Source organism: Myotis brandtii, unplaced genomic scaffold (assembly GCF_000412655.1).
Source record: "Myotis brandtii unplaced genomic scaffold, ASM41265v1 scaffold84, whole genome shotgun sequence".
Classification (NCBI taxonomy): domain Eukaryota; kingdom Metazoa; phylum Chordata; class Mammalia; order Chiroptera; family Vespertilionidae; genus Myotis; species Myotis brandtii.
The window spans coordinates 3,283,992-3,300,953 of NW_005371410.1; the positions used below are offsets into that span (position 1 = coordinate 3,283,992).

At 43.8% G+C, this 16,962-nt stretch overlaps 1 protein-coding gene across 1 annotated transcript in view; it reads left to right on the forward strand.

Moving 5' to 3' along the window:
• The first annotated feature begins 59 nt into the window (after nt 1–59).
• Nucleotides 60–16,962, forward strand: part of SERTAD2 (SERTA domain containing 2) — a 21,858-nt gene continuing 4,955 nt past the window's right edge. The window contains exons 1-6 of the mRNA XM_014532003.1: nt 60–278; nt 3,236–6,689; nt 10,953–11,349; nt 11,755–11,860; nt 13,205–13,422; nt 16,678–16,958. Of these exons, the coding sequence (XP_014387489.1) occupies nt 13,370–13,422; nt 16,678–16,958 (334 nt within the window). The 5' untranslated portion in view covers nt 60–278; nt 3,236–6,689; nt 10,953–11,349; nt 11,755–11,860; nt 13,205–13,369. The remainder of the gene's footprint in view (nt 279–3,235; nt 6,690–10,952; nt 11,350–11,754; nt 11,861–13,204; nt 13,423–16,677; nt 16,959–16,962) is intronic.

Genomic DNA, 16,962 nt, shown 5'->3' on the forward strand with positions numbered 1-16,962 from the left:
CGACGGGGGCAGATCTGCTGGGGGAAGGGCCGGGGACGGGAGTCACGGACCGGGGTCAAGAGGGTGTCGGGAGCTCCCCGAGCCCAGCCGTGAGGCCGAGGGAGCTGGGAGCTGTCGCTTTTGCTGCCGGGATGTGTGTGCGTGTTGGTGGCGGTTGTGTTGTTGTGAACGTGCGAGACTTTTTTTTTTTTTTTAAGGCTCGGATTGCTGCCGCGAAGGCTGCTTCACTTTTGAGTTCCGTGCCCGGGTTTGCATCCAACTTGCTCTGGCGTGTTTCTGTGAGTTTTCCTGTGTTTTTCAGCTTAAAAACAGCCCTCTCTACCCTCTTTTCGCCCGTGTGCCAGTGAATTGATTTTGAATATACATGCATATTCAACTCGAAGTTAGAAATCTACAAGTCATCTTGGTGGTGACCGCCTGTGACTGAGAGGGAGGGGGTGGAGGGGAGCCAGCTGTCCCAAGCCCTGGACTTTGTACCGTCAAGACAGAGGGTGCTGGGAGAGGGACAGTGCATGGAGAGAAAACCCTAAGCTGTTCCTACGTTTCTCCTTGGTCATTAGTTACCTCACCTTTAGCAGAATTCATAGTAATAGACTGAGATGGGAGTAGAGTTCTGGGTTTACTCTTGTTTCATGAAGAGATTAGATAGGTACTTTGTCGTAGAATAACTTTTTGCTTTCACATCGGGTAGTTTCCGGATGTTTCGGGAGGTGGAAAGTAAGTTTTTACAGGCACTGAATGGGGAAGGGCCGTCGGCAGGGTGAGCCATCAGACTCAGACTGGAGCAGTTTTTGTTTGAATCGAATCGAGCAGCCCCAGTTGGCCTTCAGGAAGACAGTACGTAAATGTTTCCAAGCTTTGTTCATGAAATCTGCTTTCTGATTTCCCAATGTATGTTAAGAAATGTCTACAACGTGTGTAAAGAGCCTGGAAGTTGTAGTAGCCAGTAGGATCCCTGAGGCCTTGAGTGTTCAGAGTAGCCTTTTATAATGAGGGACTAGTCTCTGACAGGAGTGAAGTGGGCTCTTGGCTCCACTCAACCCCTGGAGGACAGTCCACCTGAGAGCCTCCGGGTTGTTTTGCTGATGGGGGTGGGGGGGTGAGTTGCTCAGCTAACCAGAAGGCACGTCTCACCCCAAGAGCTCCTCCCATTGCCATTCCTCCCCCTTTTTATAGCAGTCTATTCTGATTTGAGTGTGCTAGGGTGTGCTGTGAGGATGAAAATACCCTCCTAAGATCCCAGCTTCTGGTACGAGCAAGAATCTCTGCTTCCCTGTTCATTTTATCAATGTCTTCGTTAAATTAAAAAAAAAAAAAAAACGTGAGGAATGTTAGCAAGTTTTCCTTTCACTTCATTGATTTACTTAGAGGTGTTATATGTTCGTGTAAAGTTGTTTATGTTGGTCATCAAGCTTGGCGCCCTTTAAAATAATTTTACTCCCTCCCCCCCCCCTCCTAATTACAGTGTGTATAACCATGTTGCTCTCAGATGAGAAATCTTATGAAATGGATTTGACAGCCTTTTTGTGTGTTTGTTTGAAACACTCAGCTCTGTTCCTTGCTGTATTACAGCAGGTAGGAGAGAGGACTGGAATTTTGTAATACCCATCAAGTGCGGACAAGGGGTGTCCTAGGGAACAGTTTTATTGTCAGGCAAGTGTCACCGCTGCTCCTTAGGTAACAGCTGCTCAAGCTTGTTTCCCTTTAAGGACCAAGAGAAGGATATTAACTCACATTTAGAAACATCTTTGGACTCCTATTTACTGAATTGCCTCTCTTGAAAGCATTTTTATTTAATTCAGGCGCTAAAATTTACCCAGTTACTATGCACTGATTATTAATAATGAGCATAGTAAAATAGCATATATTACGATATTTTAAAACTCACTCAAATTTGTGTAGCAGCTGATAGTTTTTGGCATCCACTGTTTTAAATAGTGATCCAGTGGCAGAATAAGTTACAACACTACTTTAGAAACATGTACACATACACAAAACAGATCAAAAGATAGAAGGGGGAGTTGGAGATACACATCCACATACTTAAAGATATTTTTCCTGTGGGTAAATAAAGGAGCAGATAACAAATTATCAGTATCAAGTTATACTAAAAGTTTACTCTCAGCCAAAACATTTTATAATAGCTAAGATGGGTAAAAGCTACAATAAAAACTTTTAAAGGTTTTTGTTTGTGTACTTATTTATCTATTTAATTATTTTTTGCTGTAGTTTCTTGTTGAGGAACACTGGTAAGAGCCTAAAGCTATATCTTATATTTCATTTATATCAGAAAAATCAAGATGATTTTGTCAATTTTACATATAGATTAAAATATGTATAGATAAATATGGTATTTCAGAGTGTGAACTTTAATTCACTTGTAGAATTTTTTTAAAAGTTTGCTGCTACAGAAATTTTATATTTAGTGTTATGGCATATCCTATAGGAAATAACTATAGTTGTATTAGTTTCTTGGCAAAGGAGAGAGACAGAGAGAGACAGAGAGAGACAGAGACACTTTCTCTCTGATTACTGAGCTCAAAGATCACTTGTATACTAAAGGCACCATAGGGCAAGCTCCAGTTTTATGGAAAACTGGCCTCGCGATAAGGGGAACAGTCACCATCCTAGGTCTTTCCATTCATTGATCTGGACCAGCAGAATATGAAATTCCAAAAGTGCAGTGGCCACTGCGTATGCACAAATCATGTATTTTCTACCCACTGTTAACATTCCTTAAACAATGGACAGAAACCTGAAAGCTGGGATGCCAGCAAGTGTGTGGCTGTTCAGTTTAGTTTTAATATTCTCGGAGGAGCCGGCGACTAACCAAAGTTGGCCTGTCTTTTTAAGAGAAAGTGTCTGCAGTGGCCAGTGCAATTGGCATTGAAGGCCAACTCCTGCCCTCTGCACAGATGCTGGGAAACCCTGTGAGCAGAACTGTCCCTGGAGCGCCCATCCCTCATTGTGCAGAGCAGCGTCTCTCTCCATGAGCACTGTGTGGCAGTTCATGCTTTGTATGAATCTGTGAATGGCATATGTCAGGCCAATAAGACAACATTTCTGTTCTGGGTAATAAATAGAGGCCTTGTTTTTTGTTGTTGTGTTTTGTGTTTTCCTTGAAGATCATGAGACAAACAAAACATGCTTGGCTGTCTAAAAATTTTCTTTGAAATACAAATAAAAATCGAAAAATACAAACACAATATCTTTGACAACGTATGATTTCTAATAGGACGAAAGAGATGCGTATCTTCAATGCGGTGCAAACTCCCTTTTGGAAGTTCTGCTCTCTGTTGTGGTCTGAGGGCCCCTAAAGCTGGAAAGGCTGGTTCGTCTCCTCCCTCGAGATCTCCTGTTCCTCAACTGAACTGAATTGAAAGTACCTGCCAGGTGTCACTGAAGCAAGCACCACAACTTGATCGATCTCTTTAAGCAATCGGGGAGCCCGTAGCTGTGTTCTGCACCCACTGCAGCTCTCAGTTCCAAATGGAGTTGGCATCCGCTGCTCTCTCGGCTGGCCTCCTCTCAGGCTTGCACACTGTGTGTCCAGAGCCGGCCCTGCCTCTGAGCAGGGACCGCGGAGGAGCCGAGGAGCGAGGGGTGAGTGTGCCTGGCTGGGCGCCGCCCTCAGTGGAGTGAGCTATGCGGATGCGTGGGGTGGGGGCTGGAGGGAGGAGAGCGGAGGACAGAGCTGGAGCCGACTGTGCAACTGCTACAGCAGGTCTGACTAGTTTTAGGTGCCCAGAGGCAGCTTTGTTTCTCTAGTAACTTCGGGTAGCAGCAAACCTAAATTCTTAAAATGACTTCATGTCTGTATTACTGTCTTTTTCGCCTCTATGCAAAAAACCTGTAGCTTTGCAGAGTTACTGTTTAATTCTAAGATTTTTTTTTCTTTAAAAACTTTCATAGGTTGTGTGTGTGTGTGTTTCAGGAGTTTCACAGAGGAGAATGGATTCTGGCTCTTAAGGACATTTCACACACACACACACACACACACACACACACACACAAATTTATAGTGGGCTGTGTAAACCTGTTGAACAAAAGTAAAAAGTTCTACTTGAATATGCCACGATCAAAAAATTAAATACTGAAAAGTCACTCTGCAGATGAGCCTTTAGCCCCTGGCTGGCTGCTTATCATCCCACACCACGCTCCGGCAGGCCTGCTGGAGTACCCCACCCTGGTGTTGAGAAGCGTTGCCCAAGTTAAACTCAGGGAATCTGAAAGTCCCAAGGTCATCTCTCCTCCAGACAGGTTTGCATAAAATTCTATCCACACTAAGGAGATAACGAGGTGGCGACTGTTTCAGACTGATCTATCCTCCCCGAGTGCTTATCCCGTTTTATAACAATAACTAGATACAGATTTGCTTTTCAGATTTCTTTCCCTTTTTTGAGAGGGAGCCTCCGTGTATGTGTGTACTTCTGTGTCTTCCCTGCTGTCACAGCCGAGCTGGCCGTGGTGTTTGAGCCCTGTGGTCTGCGGCTGAAGAAGTTTTTGCACTGCCTCTCTGCTTGCCATGAGCCTCGTGGTGGTCTTCTCTGAACAGTTTTTAAAACAGATTAATGTTTTAAAAGTATTTTTTACCATCTGATGATTGTTTGCTGTCTAACAGTAATTGGCTTACAAATTCAAAATGCAGATCCCTAAGTAAGATAGGCGGGAGGAATCGGAATGTTCAGGAATGTCCAGGGGACAAGCGGGGGAGGTTGGAGGCAGGCGATCTCTCCCTAAAGGTCATTGAAGATCCTTGAAGTAGTAAGAGGTAGCTTCCTAAGAAAGTAAATATTTATTACATTCAGTGTAGTACTCTGATTATTTTGATTATATTTGACTAGATGACTTTGTGTAAAGTTCTGTGGGTCATTAATTAACAATACAGAAGAAATACATTTGATCTCAGAATAGCCCCCAAAGTAAGTAAAAATGAATGGCCGCCACATGTACAAATTATCACTCACTGCCCTCGGGTTTAGTTTGTATCATTTCCTTCTTCTACTTTGTGAATTATTCACATATATGCTATCACGTGTAAGTTGTTTTTGTAAAACCTTATCACTAGCCTGCCTAGTTCATAGAAATAAGTAATATACATACAGAATATGCATGTTGCTTACATGGGACAGATATTTACACAATAGAGTAGTTACTTCCTTCCTTTTACATGCCTATCTTTATACTCATATGTCATATTGTAGAAATTTGATAGTTTTCTTTTAAGGAATTCAGGTTTAGATCATGTAATACAATGTTTAGATTCACTCAGTAAGTAAATAAATAACATTTCTCTGCTTTTCTTCTTTAAACTGGGCATGTGGAAATTAAAAGATGAAATATGTTTTGTGTTTGTGAGGAATATTTTATAGCATGCCTTCTTTTAAGCAGTTTTTCACAGTAATAAAGCATTCCAACATTGAAAGCAAAGAAAATTAAAAAGTAATCATAACCGTTAAGAAACACTTCCATCAAAACACTTCCTGATGTAGCATACTTAGTTTTTATTTGTTTTATTCAAGGCCAGTAGTTTAACAAAACCTCAAAGGAAATCTTTTGTTTAAATTAATATGCAATCGTACTTTTCACTGACTTGTTCTAACAAATTACATTTATCTGTTTTAGTATGTCTTTTTTTATATATCAGATAGCCCTCTTTTAAAAAAACAAAAAACAACAACCATCACATACTTTTGGCAAAGCATTTGGTTTCTACCTTAAGCTCCCCCCAACCTCCCATGACATTGTTTATTAAAGGTCTCGTGTGAGGGGAAAAACAAGGTATCTTTGGGGAAAAGATGCTACAGGAGGGCTGAAACCAGAATCCCATCCAAGCAATTATAAATACAGGAGAAAAAAATATTTTCATTATGCATAGGAATGGGGGTGGGGTGAGGTTTGGTAATCTTTACAGGCACATAATCTTAAGGGAAAGAAATTCAAATCTAAGTTCTCATGTTAATGAGGCTTTAGATTCAGCTAAAGATGTGTTTCTGACACCAAATTATTATGAAGTAGCACCATAATTTAAATGCTTACTGTAATATATTATTTATAAAAAATTACAATAATATTTACCAAGTTTCCTATGGAAATATTGGAGATCACAGTTCAACTCTTATGGACATTCTTCCTGAACACACATCATAGAACTGAAGTTTGTATTTGAATGGAAAGAATTCCAGCAAGCACTTATATAACTTGCCCCATTATCTCTCTAAGGTTAACTGTGTTGCGTTTTATAATTAAATGACTTCTCTCCAATATCCTTTGTGAAGTTTTCCCAAATAACTGCTGTGTCTGTTTAGCATGTAAGTAATTTCCTGATATTAAGAAGCAATAGGATTACTGAAGGCTTTTCTATACTAGTAAAATTCTTAGCTCTTACCTTAAAACTCATTGTGTGGTTGGGACTCTACCTTAGTACCCCCAGTGGAAATTCTGAACTGTTGGCTTCTCTGAATCCACATCTTATCACATGGGTTTGTGTGTTTGTTACTGTTTGTGTGTTCTCACTTGAGAAATTCTCCCAGAATTTTAACCATGGTCTTTGAAACATCAGTGTTTCTTATATACAGGCAACAACCTTTTCTACAGACAGTATTTCCAGAATTTGGCTTGCTTAGCAGTGTCCTGCAGAGACCGGAATTGAGGAACAATCTTGGAAAAGTGTATACTCTGAGAGATCTGTAGGTAGACATTGCTGTGAGTAATCAGACTTCAGGAGTGCCTTGTTGCTCTGCTACGCCCCCTTGTGGCTGGATGTGGAATTCTGTCTTTCAGAGCTTGAAGGAGTTCCGACTCCTACTGGGCATGTTTGTTTACTACACAGAGCATTGATAGTTTTCTTCTGTGTAAAATAACCTATCACGTTAATAAAATAGTTCTCAGTGAGAGTGTAAATAATTGATTGTGCTTACTTGATTTTTTTAAATTTATAGAATCTATTGATGTGTTGTATTTTTTTTAACTTTTTATTATGGAAAATTGCAAACATACTCAAAAGTAAAGGGAAGAGTACAATGCATTCCCTTGTACTCATCACCCAGCGTCCACAGTTAGCAACATTTTGTCAGTGTTGTATCAGCTACACAACCAGGTTTTTTTTTCTAGAGTATTTTAAAGCAGGTTCCAAGCATCATATCATTGAGTATGTTTTTGTTAACCTTAAATTCTGTATAATCTTGCCCAGTCTTTTACTTTACATGTGCAGTGCTTTAAGCCAGAATCCTTAGGTAAAATAAAAGAATTATTAGCATTTCCACTGTCTCTGAAAGAAAGTGACTGGTGACCCTTGCTTCATGAGTTAGGTTTAAAACCCAAAATTCCCAGCTGTTGGAAGAACCAATCAGACAGGATATTAGAAACATTTTGTACTACTTAACAGTTGCACTATAAAGAAGCCCATTTTTCTTTCCAGATGCTGATTAACCAGGCCATAATTTATTCCAAAGAAATATTTACTTGAAACATTATCTCCCAGAATTGGACTTATTTTGCCTGCTAAATGCAGTTAGTTATCAAGCTTTAAGTGTGTGTGTGTGTTTTTTTCCTTTTTTCAAGAGAACAGATTATATTTAACAAACTAATAGTGTCAGAAACTGTCTTCAACTTAATACAGGTGTGTAAAAATCCTGAGCGGGAACGCTAGAGTGTCTTAAAATGTGGCCTTTAGAAGACTCCCCCAAATAGTACAAGTCTTTGTTGTTGTTGTTGTTTTAAGTTCACTTAGAGGTTGACTTCCTGGCTAAATTTCGCTGTATCTCCAGGCTTTGAGATGCTGTCAAGAAAGCAAAGCGGATTGTTCCCCCTGAAGTTCAGAAACTGTCTTCCTTGGTCTCCTTCGAAAGTTATTGTCTGGCGATTACTAAGCCTCGGGTGCGGTGCCCGCAGCCGGAGCCCCCTGCACAGGGGAGAGGCGGGGCAGGCACGCTGCAAACAGTGGTGTCGGGTTACAGCTGCAGACGAGCACCCCAGCGCGCCCAACTGGCTTCGGCTAGCGACTGGCTTCATAATGACATTGCCGATTTGTTAGGGGAGGCTTTGTCTTACTTACCAATTAGTATGGCTGTGACTGCAGGGACCTCATCCTGGATGAGCTTTGGTTTGAAAAAAAGCCCATCCGGGCAGCTTTAGGGGTTGTGTTACTGACATCCCTTGTCTTCTGGGAGCCCCTACGCTTGTCTGTAAATAATAAGAGAGGCTTTCCCCCCAGTGAAATTTTGCCCCTGTTATCTGCCATTCCCCTGGGCCAGAGGCAGTCACTTTGGAGTCTGAAGGCAGCCTTTGGGGGTGCTGGTCCTCCCCCCTTGTTTCCTGGAGGCTCAACAAATTGCCACCCAGGTGCTTGGGGGGGGGGGCGGGGGGACGGACGGACTATCACTACTTCTGTGCTTGCCACACACAGCATTACACAGCCTTGGATAGCATAACCTTGGAGGACTTGCCTGTTTCTCTCAGCTTCCTCTCCCATCCTGTCGGCACCACCCTACCATGTCCTTTGGGGTGGCCTTGTTCTCCTGGCGTGTTTTGTTGTTACCTGGGGGAGGGAGGGTGCTAAATGAATGGACATTATCGGATGTCTGGGTCCTGTGTGTTTTTAAGGTGGGATATTTTAACAGTGTGGAAAGTTGTCCAGGCAAACGTGTCTCCCCCCATTGAAGTGGGAGCAGCTTTCCTTCCGGCCTGAGAGTTGCTGTGTGGCAGCCTGCGGGCAGAACCATGGCTCAGAGGCCCTGGCTGGTGGGTAGGTGTCTTTGTTAGGAGCAGAGGCTGGATATTTGGACCACCTCTAAAGCAGGGTCCAAAACACATCTTAAAGCGACTGTGTGGGGTGAGAGAGGAGAAATGAGAATATTCTGTTGCACAAGTTGTCGCAAAACCATTTCTGGCCGGCCTCTCTCTTTTGGTCTTGGAAGTCTGTCACATACACAATAATTTTGCCAGGGGCGCTCATTTCTTCTGCCACTACCCCTAAAAGAAACGGAAAGAATGTGTTTCCACTTAAAGGACTTGGGGTTTTGGCGACACAGGATGTCAGAGTGAGGAAATAGCCTCTGCTGGCCTCTTCGGAGACACTCGTCACTTCTTCTTAGCCTCTCTCTTCAAACGAGGTAGGTCCAGGAGGACAGGCCGTGGTTCCGAACTGTTGGCATCGCTGCCGCCTCTCTGTGATGAGCAGTGTCCGCATTGGCACTTCTGGACGCTTCAGCCACCAGTGGTCACACTGTGGTCACACTGGACAGTGGAGTTGAAGAGATTAGGGATGTGGCTTCTTAAAGCTCCCCTTTGAATTAGGTACCTTTTTCTTGAGCGCTATTAACTAGGGTTTAAAAGGTGGTGTTTTTTTTTTTTTTTTAAGTATAGCGTACAGATCCTAAGTGTATAGGCCAGTGACTTATACCCAGGCAAACACCAGTGTCTTCGCCACGCGGGCAAGGAGGTAGAGTGACCAGCGCTGCAGAAGCCACGTGCCCTGCTAGGCTGCCCGTCCCCGACTGCAGACACGCGGCTTGTTCGCTGACTTTTGAAACAACATGTCACTTAATCGCGAAGCCTGCTCCACTTCTGAGAAGGGAAAACACTAGATTCTGGTTGTTATTTACTAGTCCAGAAGGACGTTGGAATAAGCTCTTGAAAATGTGCACAAGGTAGGAACCAGCTGAGCCTTGAGTTGTTTAAAAATAATGACTTCTTGGATCCCCCATCACCCATCCTTGCCTCTGGGTGGTATTGAGCTGGGGGCCAATTTCACACCCTCCACAGGCACAGGGCCAAGTACCTCACCTTGTTGCTGCCTTTTTGACCATGTGGTCAGTCCCACCTTTCCCAATCATGTGCTCCCTTCAGAAACTGCGACCAAGCTATCAATTTTGACCCCCTCTAAAGACCTTTTGAAGCATTAATTCCCTGGATATCGAGCAGCATGAGATGGATGGCTTTCCTTCCGCCTGGGGTAATGACTATTGTTTGGGATGAGTTACACTAAAGCACAATGCAATGTTTACATCTCTTTTGGACCAGCAGAGTCAGAAAGCCAGAAAGGCAGCCTTGGTGATGGGCTGAGGAGGGCTCCCCGCTCCGACCTCTCAGGAGCCCAGCAGTGATGCTGCCCGCACCTGCAGGGGCCTGTCAGTCTGTGGCTACCAGGCTCTGGGCCTCTAGGGGGCACTAGTGGCCACTGAGGGTTATGGTGAGCCTGCAAGTTAGAGCAATGGGTTTTGTTGTTGTTAGTGGGGCTGACAGAAGTGGTAGTTTGCATAAGTAAATTTAACATCCTTTTTGTTTTATTTTATTTTTTATTTCAGAGAGGAAGGGAGAGGGGGAGATAGAATGAGAGAATCATTGATTGGCTGCCTCCTGCATGCCCCCTACTGGGGACTGAGCCTGTGACCTGGGCATGTGCCCTGACCGGGAATCGAACCGTGACCTCCTGGTTCGTAAGTCGATGCTCAACCACTGAGCCATGCCAGCCGGGCCAGGTTTAATATTCTTAATTTAAAAATCATGACATTTATTTTGACAGTCCAGATAACATTAAAGGAGAGAGGGGTTAAAAAAAATTTTTTTTCAATCATAGCTTGAATATGTAGTTTAAAAACATGGAATTAGAGAACTTTCATGCCAGCCGCCAGGTTTAATATTCTTAATTTAAAAATCATGACATTTATTTTGACAGTCCAGATAACATTAAAGGAGAGAGGGGTTAAAAAAAATTTTTTTTCAATCATAGCTTGAATATGTAGTTTAAAAACATGGAATTAGAGAACTTTTTTTGATCACTTGTGGGTTTTTGTTTTTTTTTACTTGTGGGTTTTTTAAATACTTACATTTAATAATACTTAATGCCTTAAAAATGCAAAAGCTGTGAAATGTTACCCTTTTAATGATTTAGTGTTAAATTTAAACATTTAATTTAAATGTTTCCGTTCCTTTTTGGCCCTTGGGCACAGACCTCGCTGCCATCATTCACTCTGAGATCACAGTAAGAAGAATCTGGGCCCACTGGCCAGGGGGACCTGATGTGTCCATCGGAGGAGCTGCGTTCTGTCAATAAAATTGAGCTGAAGACGTCTTAATCCTGCATAGTCTTCTTTCCAATGTCAGCTATCGGTTGCCATCACGGAAACGCTGTTTGTTCTTTTATTCCTTCCTTGCTTAGACACGAATAGGGAAGACTTCAGACTCGGGTTTAACTGAGTAGAGAGATTCTCAGGCTTAAACATGAAATGGCCAATTGGGGGGAGAGGAAGTCGTGGTTCCTGAGGTGAGGTTTCCTGGGCCCCACACCAGACCTGCTGAATGAGAATCTCGGGGTGGAAGGCAACATTCTCTGTTAACATGCCCCAGGTGAGTCTGATGCTCACCCACATTCCAGAACTCGAGAGAGGCCGGCACAGGAGAGCGTGCTGAGCAGAGCCCTCCCTCTGTGCCCTGGTCCCAGGACTCCCTCAGCCAGGCCCGCCTCTCCTCCTCACGCCCTCCCTCCCGGGCCCAGTTCACACTCAGGACCAGAGACACACGTCTCCAACTTCGTGACCGTTCTTCTCTGGCCGTCCCGTAGTGTCTTTCCTCATTCTTTCCATTTACCGTTTACTTATTCAGCAACTGTCTAGGGAGCATCTTTGGTGGGTCAGGGACTGCCCTGTCCTGAGGAGGTGAACAGAACAGGCAGGCTGCGCCCTCCTGGGGGTTACTGGTTGGGGTGGGAAATAGACATTAAGAGACCATCCCACCTCAAATACAAATCTCCAGGCCTATCTCCAGCAGTCTCTCCGGATACTCCAGTCCGTAATAACCTCTCAGGTTCCTTACTGTGAACGTCACTCAAAATCTTGAAATGCAAACCCCCAAGTATCAGGTAATGCCATTGCCTGTTTCTCCATCCTCTTTTCTTCCGAGGATTCTTCTAGTGACATTTATTGCTTTTGATCATGTGCCCAAGGGGACTGTAGCTTTGAGGGCGGCCCGGTCCTTCTGAATGAAAGCTGCACAACCGGAAGCCAGGCCCGGTGTATATAGAGTTTTATTCCGTATTAAACTTCGTGGAAAACTCTGAAAGAGAAGTTTTCATTTATATTGCTTCCTGTGAGTTTTGTTCTTTATTTTCAAAACTTTGCTGTAGTTAATAGTTGCTAACAATTATGGTAAGAAGATTAGAAAGCCAGGAGTTTGTTCTAACAAATGTATTGGAGAAGGGAAGGCGTCTTATCTCAAACCTTTCCTGAAGAGCCACTGACCGAGGGTTCTAAGGAAGAGTGCCTGTGGTTCGTCGCAGGGCCCTTTGCATGGGCCAGACAGGGAGGCCCCCCCACCTCCATCCTCCTCTTTGGGGGTCTCTAACAAGCCCTGAAGCCCAGATTCCCTTTTGGGTCTTTGAAGCTGAGGGAGGAGACAAAGTGGGGTGTCACGCCTCAGGGTGGCCTAGAAACCCGGCTGGTCACAAGCACCTCTTCTGGGTGAGCTCCGGGCCTTCCAGACAGGAACCCCCTTCGCGGCACCTGGAAGCCCTTAATGAGCCCCAGCTACTGCCTGTCTTCTGGCCGCAGCCCGGCGAGGCCTTTCAAAAGGTCACGTGTCTCTCGGATAGCCCGCTCACTGAGCTATTGTTGTTTCGTGCAGTGCAGTGCTGGAGACTAGAGGCTCAGAGGAGCTGGCGCTCTGGCTCGGGCCAACCTGAGCTCAGGCCCTGAGATGCTGTTTGTTGGCTTCTCGCCCTCCCCTCGGGTTCTTGAGAGGCTTGTATTTTCTTGTCTGAATGGTGTCCTGCTCCAAGGAGGTGGTCGGTGATACGCCACTGAGAGTGAGTTCCTCTCACGTCCTCCCACTTCTAGGAGGCCGAGCGGGAAGACTTGATTCTGAACAGGATTAAGCAAACTTTGGATAAGCTTTAACTTTGTAGAATTGATTTTTAAGTAAAAATGTGGAAAGGTTCTGTGATGTTGCATTTTATTCCTTTCTATAAAAATGTAGGTGGAAGTAGGGTTACACATCATGATTGTGTGCCTTTTGCAATCTTACTGGGTGTGTGGAGCCAGTTTTGCCTCATAAAGAGAAACAGAGAAATGAAGGCAAACCTGCTTTGAGACATACTCTATCATGGGTCCTTATTTACTCATTTGAGAAGCATCCAAGATTCGATTTTTTTCTGTCTATTCCTGCTCACAGAGTTTGCCTACACGGGCCCTCCTCCTTCCCCATCCAGTCAGCATTACAGGTTTCTGATGAGCTTTTCCTAAATCACTGGGGTCATCCCGCAGCGATGACCAGCTGGATCATTCTAATTGGAAATGAGGTGCTTCTCACATGGAAGTCCCTCTGAAAGCCTCTCTTCAGCTCTGGGAATTCTGCTAAATGCCTACAGGACTGAATGCTTTGTCAATATTTGAGTTCCAAGGATTCAGTGATTATTTCTAGAGAAATGTGAGTTATTGGGAAAATCCTGTTATTTATTTCAGAAACAAATCTTTATCAGAAACAGTTCTATATCAATGACTAAAAGAAAAGGACAAGTCTATAGTGCCTTACCTACCTTTCCTCAAGAAAGCCAGCAAAATTCAAAGTGGCAGTGAGCTTACTGGTTTGCTTTTAGTTGTGCATTTGGTTTACATTTTAGGACAGTGTTTCTAAAAGTTGCTGTGATAAAGAACCATTTTGTTTGATTTCTTCCTCCTTCATAGACTAATACTTTAGTAGAACACAAGGAAAATAATTGTTAGAAAAATGAAATGAAAAGTACAAAGATGTAAAAACAGAACCCTCATTCTTTATTAGATCTACAGACATACAGTTACTCTTAAATTTGCTATAAAAGTTTCTCAATCATATAGTATCTCTATTTACCTCATCATGGACCAGTAACAGTTTACAGATCATCTATGGACCACACTTTGAGAAACACTGTTTTAGAGTATCTGTGTATGCTACGGGTCTAACATATGTGTGCCTAGTGCTTTAAAAGGCCAAAACTCAAAACATCAGAGTTTGGAGTAAAAAAAAAAAAGTATATTGGTTGAGAAGGTACCAACCAAGAAAAATGGGAGACCTTTTGGTGACTCAAATCCATCTTAAGAAGGCACAGAGTTCAGGCTTCTTTTATGTCAAGGGAAGTGGAAATGGGAGGGGCAAGACGTGATTGACTACCAAAGACATACGGGTGCCAGTGAGGGCCTGAGGAAGATTGTTGACCCTGTTGATTCTAGTTGATGTGAGTCCAGCCTCGAGGTTCCTGCAAATCTTTGATAAACCGTATATACTCCCCTTATCTCCTTGGGAGAGGCACCTTCTGGTAAGGGAGTGTTTTTTTTTTTAAATTCAAGGGACAAGCAGGATTCCTCTAATGATTAGCATGTCTGTATGCAAAACTAAACAGATGCCATTGGCCTGAAGGCCATGGGAACGAAGCAGGCTTGACCAAGATGGAGTCAGAGAGGCCGATCCGTTCGCTGTTGCATGTATGCATTTGTCTACTCTGTCACACATGTTTAAATGTCTTGGGTCTATTCACATTATAATATATAACATAGATCATCTAACAGCTTTATATGAGAACTAAATGCACTTAGAGCTCTTTGGCAAAAGCGGAATTTCTCTGGAAGTATTTAGATGCTTAAATTGTAAGCAAATACAAACAGTATAATTGTGAATACAGTTATCTGTTTCAAAACACAGTGGTCCGGTCACACTTCTAAATGCATAAAGTAGAAAGTGTTTTGTAACATGAAACAAAATCACTTCCTCTCGGATTCACACTGAAGTTTAAATGGGCACAGATACTTCAGATAGGAAATGTTCTATGCAAAGTATATATACAAATGAGACTACCAAGTAGGAAATGTTTGTCACATGAGGTCTTAGATAAGCAAGTTGTCACTCTCATACCTCCCTCGCCTTAGGGAACAATTCATTATGAGACTGGTCTTTGGTTCTAGTGATTGACAGACATTTTCTTAATGTTTATAAAATGCGGAAAAGTGTTTCATGCAAGTAGCTCCACATTTTTATGAGCATTAACAAATTCTCGAGCTGATTCTGACATTGATGCGTTGCAGCTGTCTTCGTCTTTCTCTCCCTGAGACTGGGGCACATGGAGGTCGCCACCTCCAGTGGGACCTGTGTGCCAGGCTCTGTGACCACCTGCACGTCTGTCCGCCTCCTGGGGCAGCGTGGCCTTCTTCAGCGAAGTGTTGGAAGGAATTTCTGAAGTTTCATTGTGGTTAGCTGTGTTCCTTTAGGATGAGACTCAGAGTTCAAAATGATAAGGAGGTGTGGGAGAAATTACTCAGCCCCGTGAAGACCAGGCTTTATTCCCCTGAGGGACCCACTGCCTGGCAGAGAGCCCACGACAGCATAGATGCGGAATGAGTTAATGAAGGATTGAATAAGGTACCGTCAAAATCAGCTGAAACAATTCAGTAAAAGGCAAGTCACTGTTAGAAGAAAAAATGAATAACTTTTTTCAAAAGCACGTGCTCGTACATGAAGATATCAGAGTGAGTGGCCTTGAGGAGAGCATGTCCGCGTGTCCGTGGGTCCGTGTGTAGAGGGTGAGAGAGCAAGCACGGGCTTGGCGTAGAGCCATGTCTCCTGGTCTGGATGACAGAAGGACAACATTCTCGATTAAATAGTCAGAAGTTAAGGTCCACGAGGCAAAGGCCAGTGGACTTGCGCTTGTTGTGTTGAGATGGTCGAAGTTCTGAGAGGATGGTGCAGCCAGCTGAAGGTGTCTTGACTCTGGCCAGGGCAGCTGAGGAGGCGCCTCAGCCTAGGCTGTGAGCGTCAGGCAAGGCGGGGCAGGAGCTAAAGTCCCACCCACTCCCAAATGCTCAAGGTCTGAGCTATGAGAGTGCTGATTTTTTGAAATACATACATATATCTCTGGACTCACAGTAAGTATTTTTTTATGAAATGTCTCGAGTATCCAAACAGCAATGCTTATAATCAGAGCACGTTACTTTCAATTAGTCCACTTGCATTCAGACATAACTGTATGCAGTGACATTGAGCCATGGAAAAACTTGGGCAGGGAAATCCACATTCTTCCACTTGATTCTAGACTGAAAAGCGGTGGCAGCTTAATCACTGTGGTCATTTAACACAGGCCAAGTGCTTCACCACGTGTCACCAAACAGACAGAAGGGCTCTATGCATAATGAGGAAGGAAAAGGCGTTTTGAAAGCACACACAGTTCTACCAAAATTGTGCATGTTCCCTCCAAGTTGGTTCTTTTAATCGTTCAAGATGTGTTCAGGCTGTAACCTCTGACACCTTTATCCGTCCAGGTCATAGCATTGTAAGTGTTTTTCTTGGGCTTTAAAAATAAATCTGTTTGGGGGAGGGAAATTGAACCTGCATGGTAATGTTAGGCAAGCGCCGGAGCTGAGAAAGTAAAAATCACGGTTTCCATGGTAACGTTTAACTTGTCTGGGTCCTACACATTTCCCAAGAAATACATTCACCAGACTGTGTAGTGAAAAACATTGCTCCACGGGCACACAAAAGTAGATCTTCCAGTTCCCTGACTCTCAGGTCTTCCCCCAATTAACCCGTGTGTTCCAGCAAAGCCTGGGCCAGGGGCTCGCAGAAGTCCACGTGCAGACCTCTGACTCAGCGTCTTCCTAATGGCAGCAGTAAGTTCTCCTGTGATTAACTCCGTCTCCTTCCTTTCTCCTTTGCCAGATATATGTTGGGTAAAGGAGGAAAACGGAAGTTTGATGAGCATGAAGATGGGCTGGAAGGCAAAATCCTGTCTCCCTCCGACGGTCCGTCCAAGGTGTCTTACACCTTACAGCGCCAGACTATCTTCAACATTTCCATTATGAAGCTCTACAACCACAGGTCCCTCACCGAGCCCAGACTGCAGAAGACCGTCTTAATCAACAACATGCTGCGGCGGATCCAGGAGGAGCTCAAGCAGGAAGGCAGCCTGCGGCCCGCCTTCACCCCCTCCTCCCAGCCCGGCTC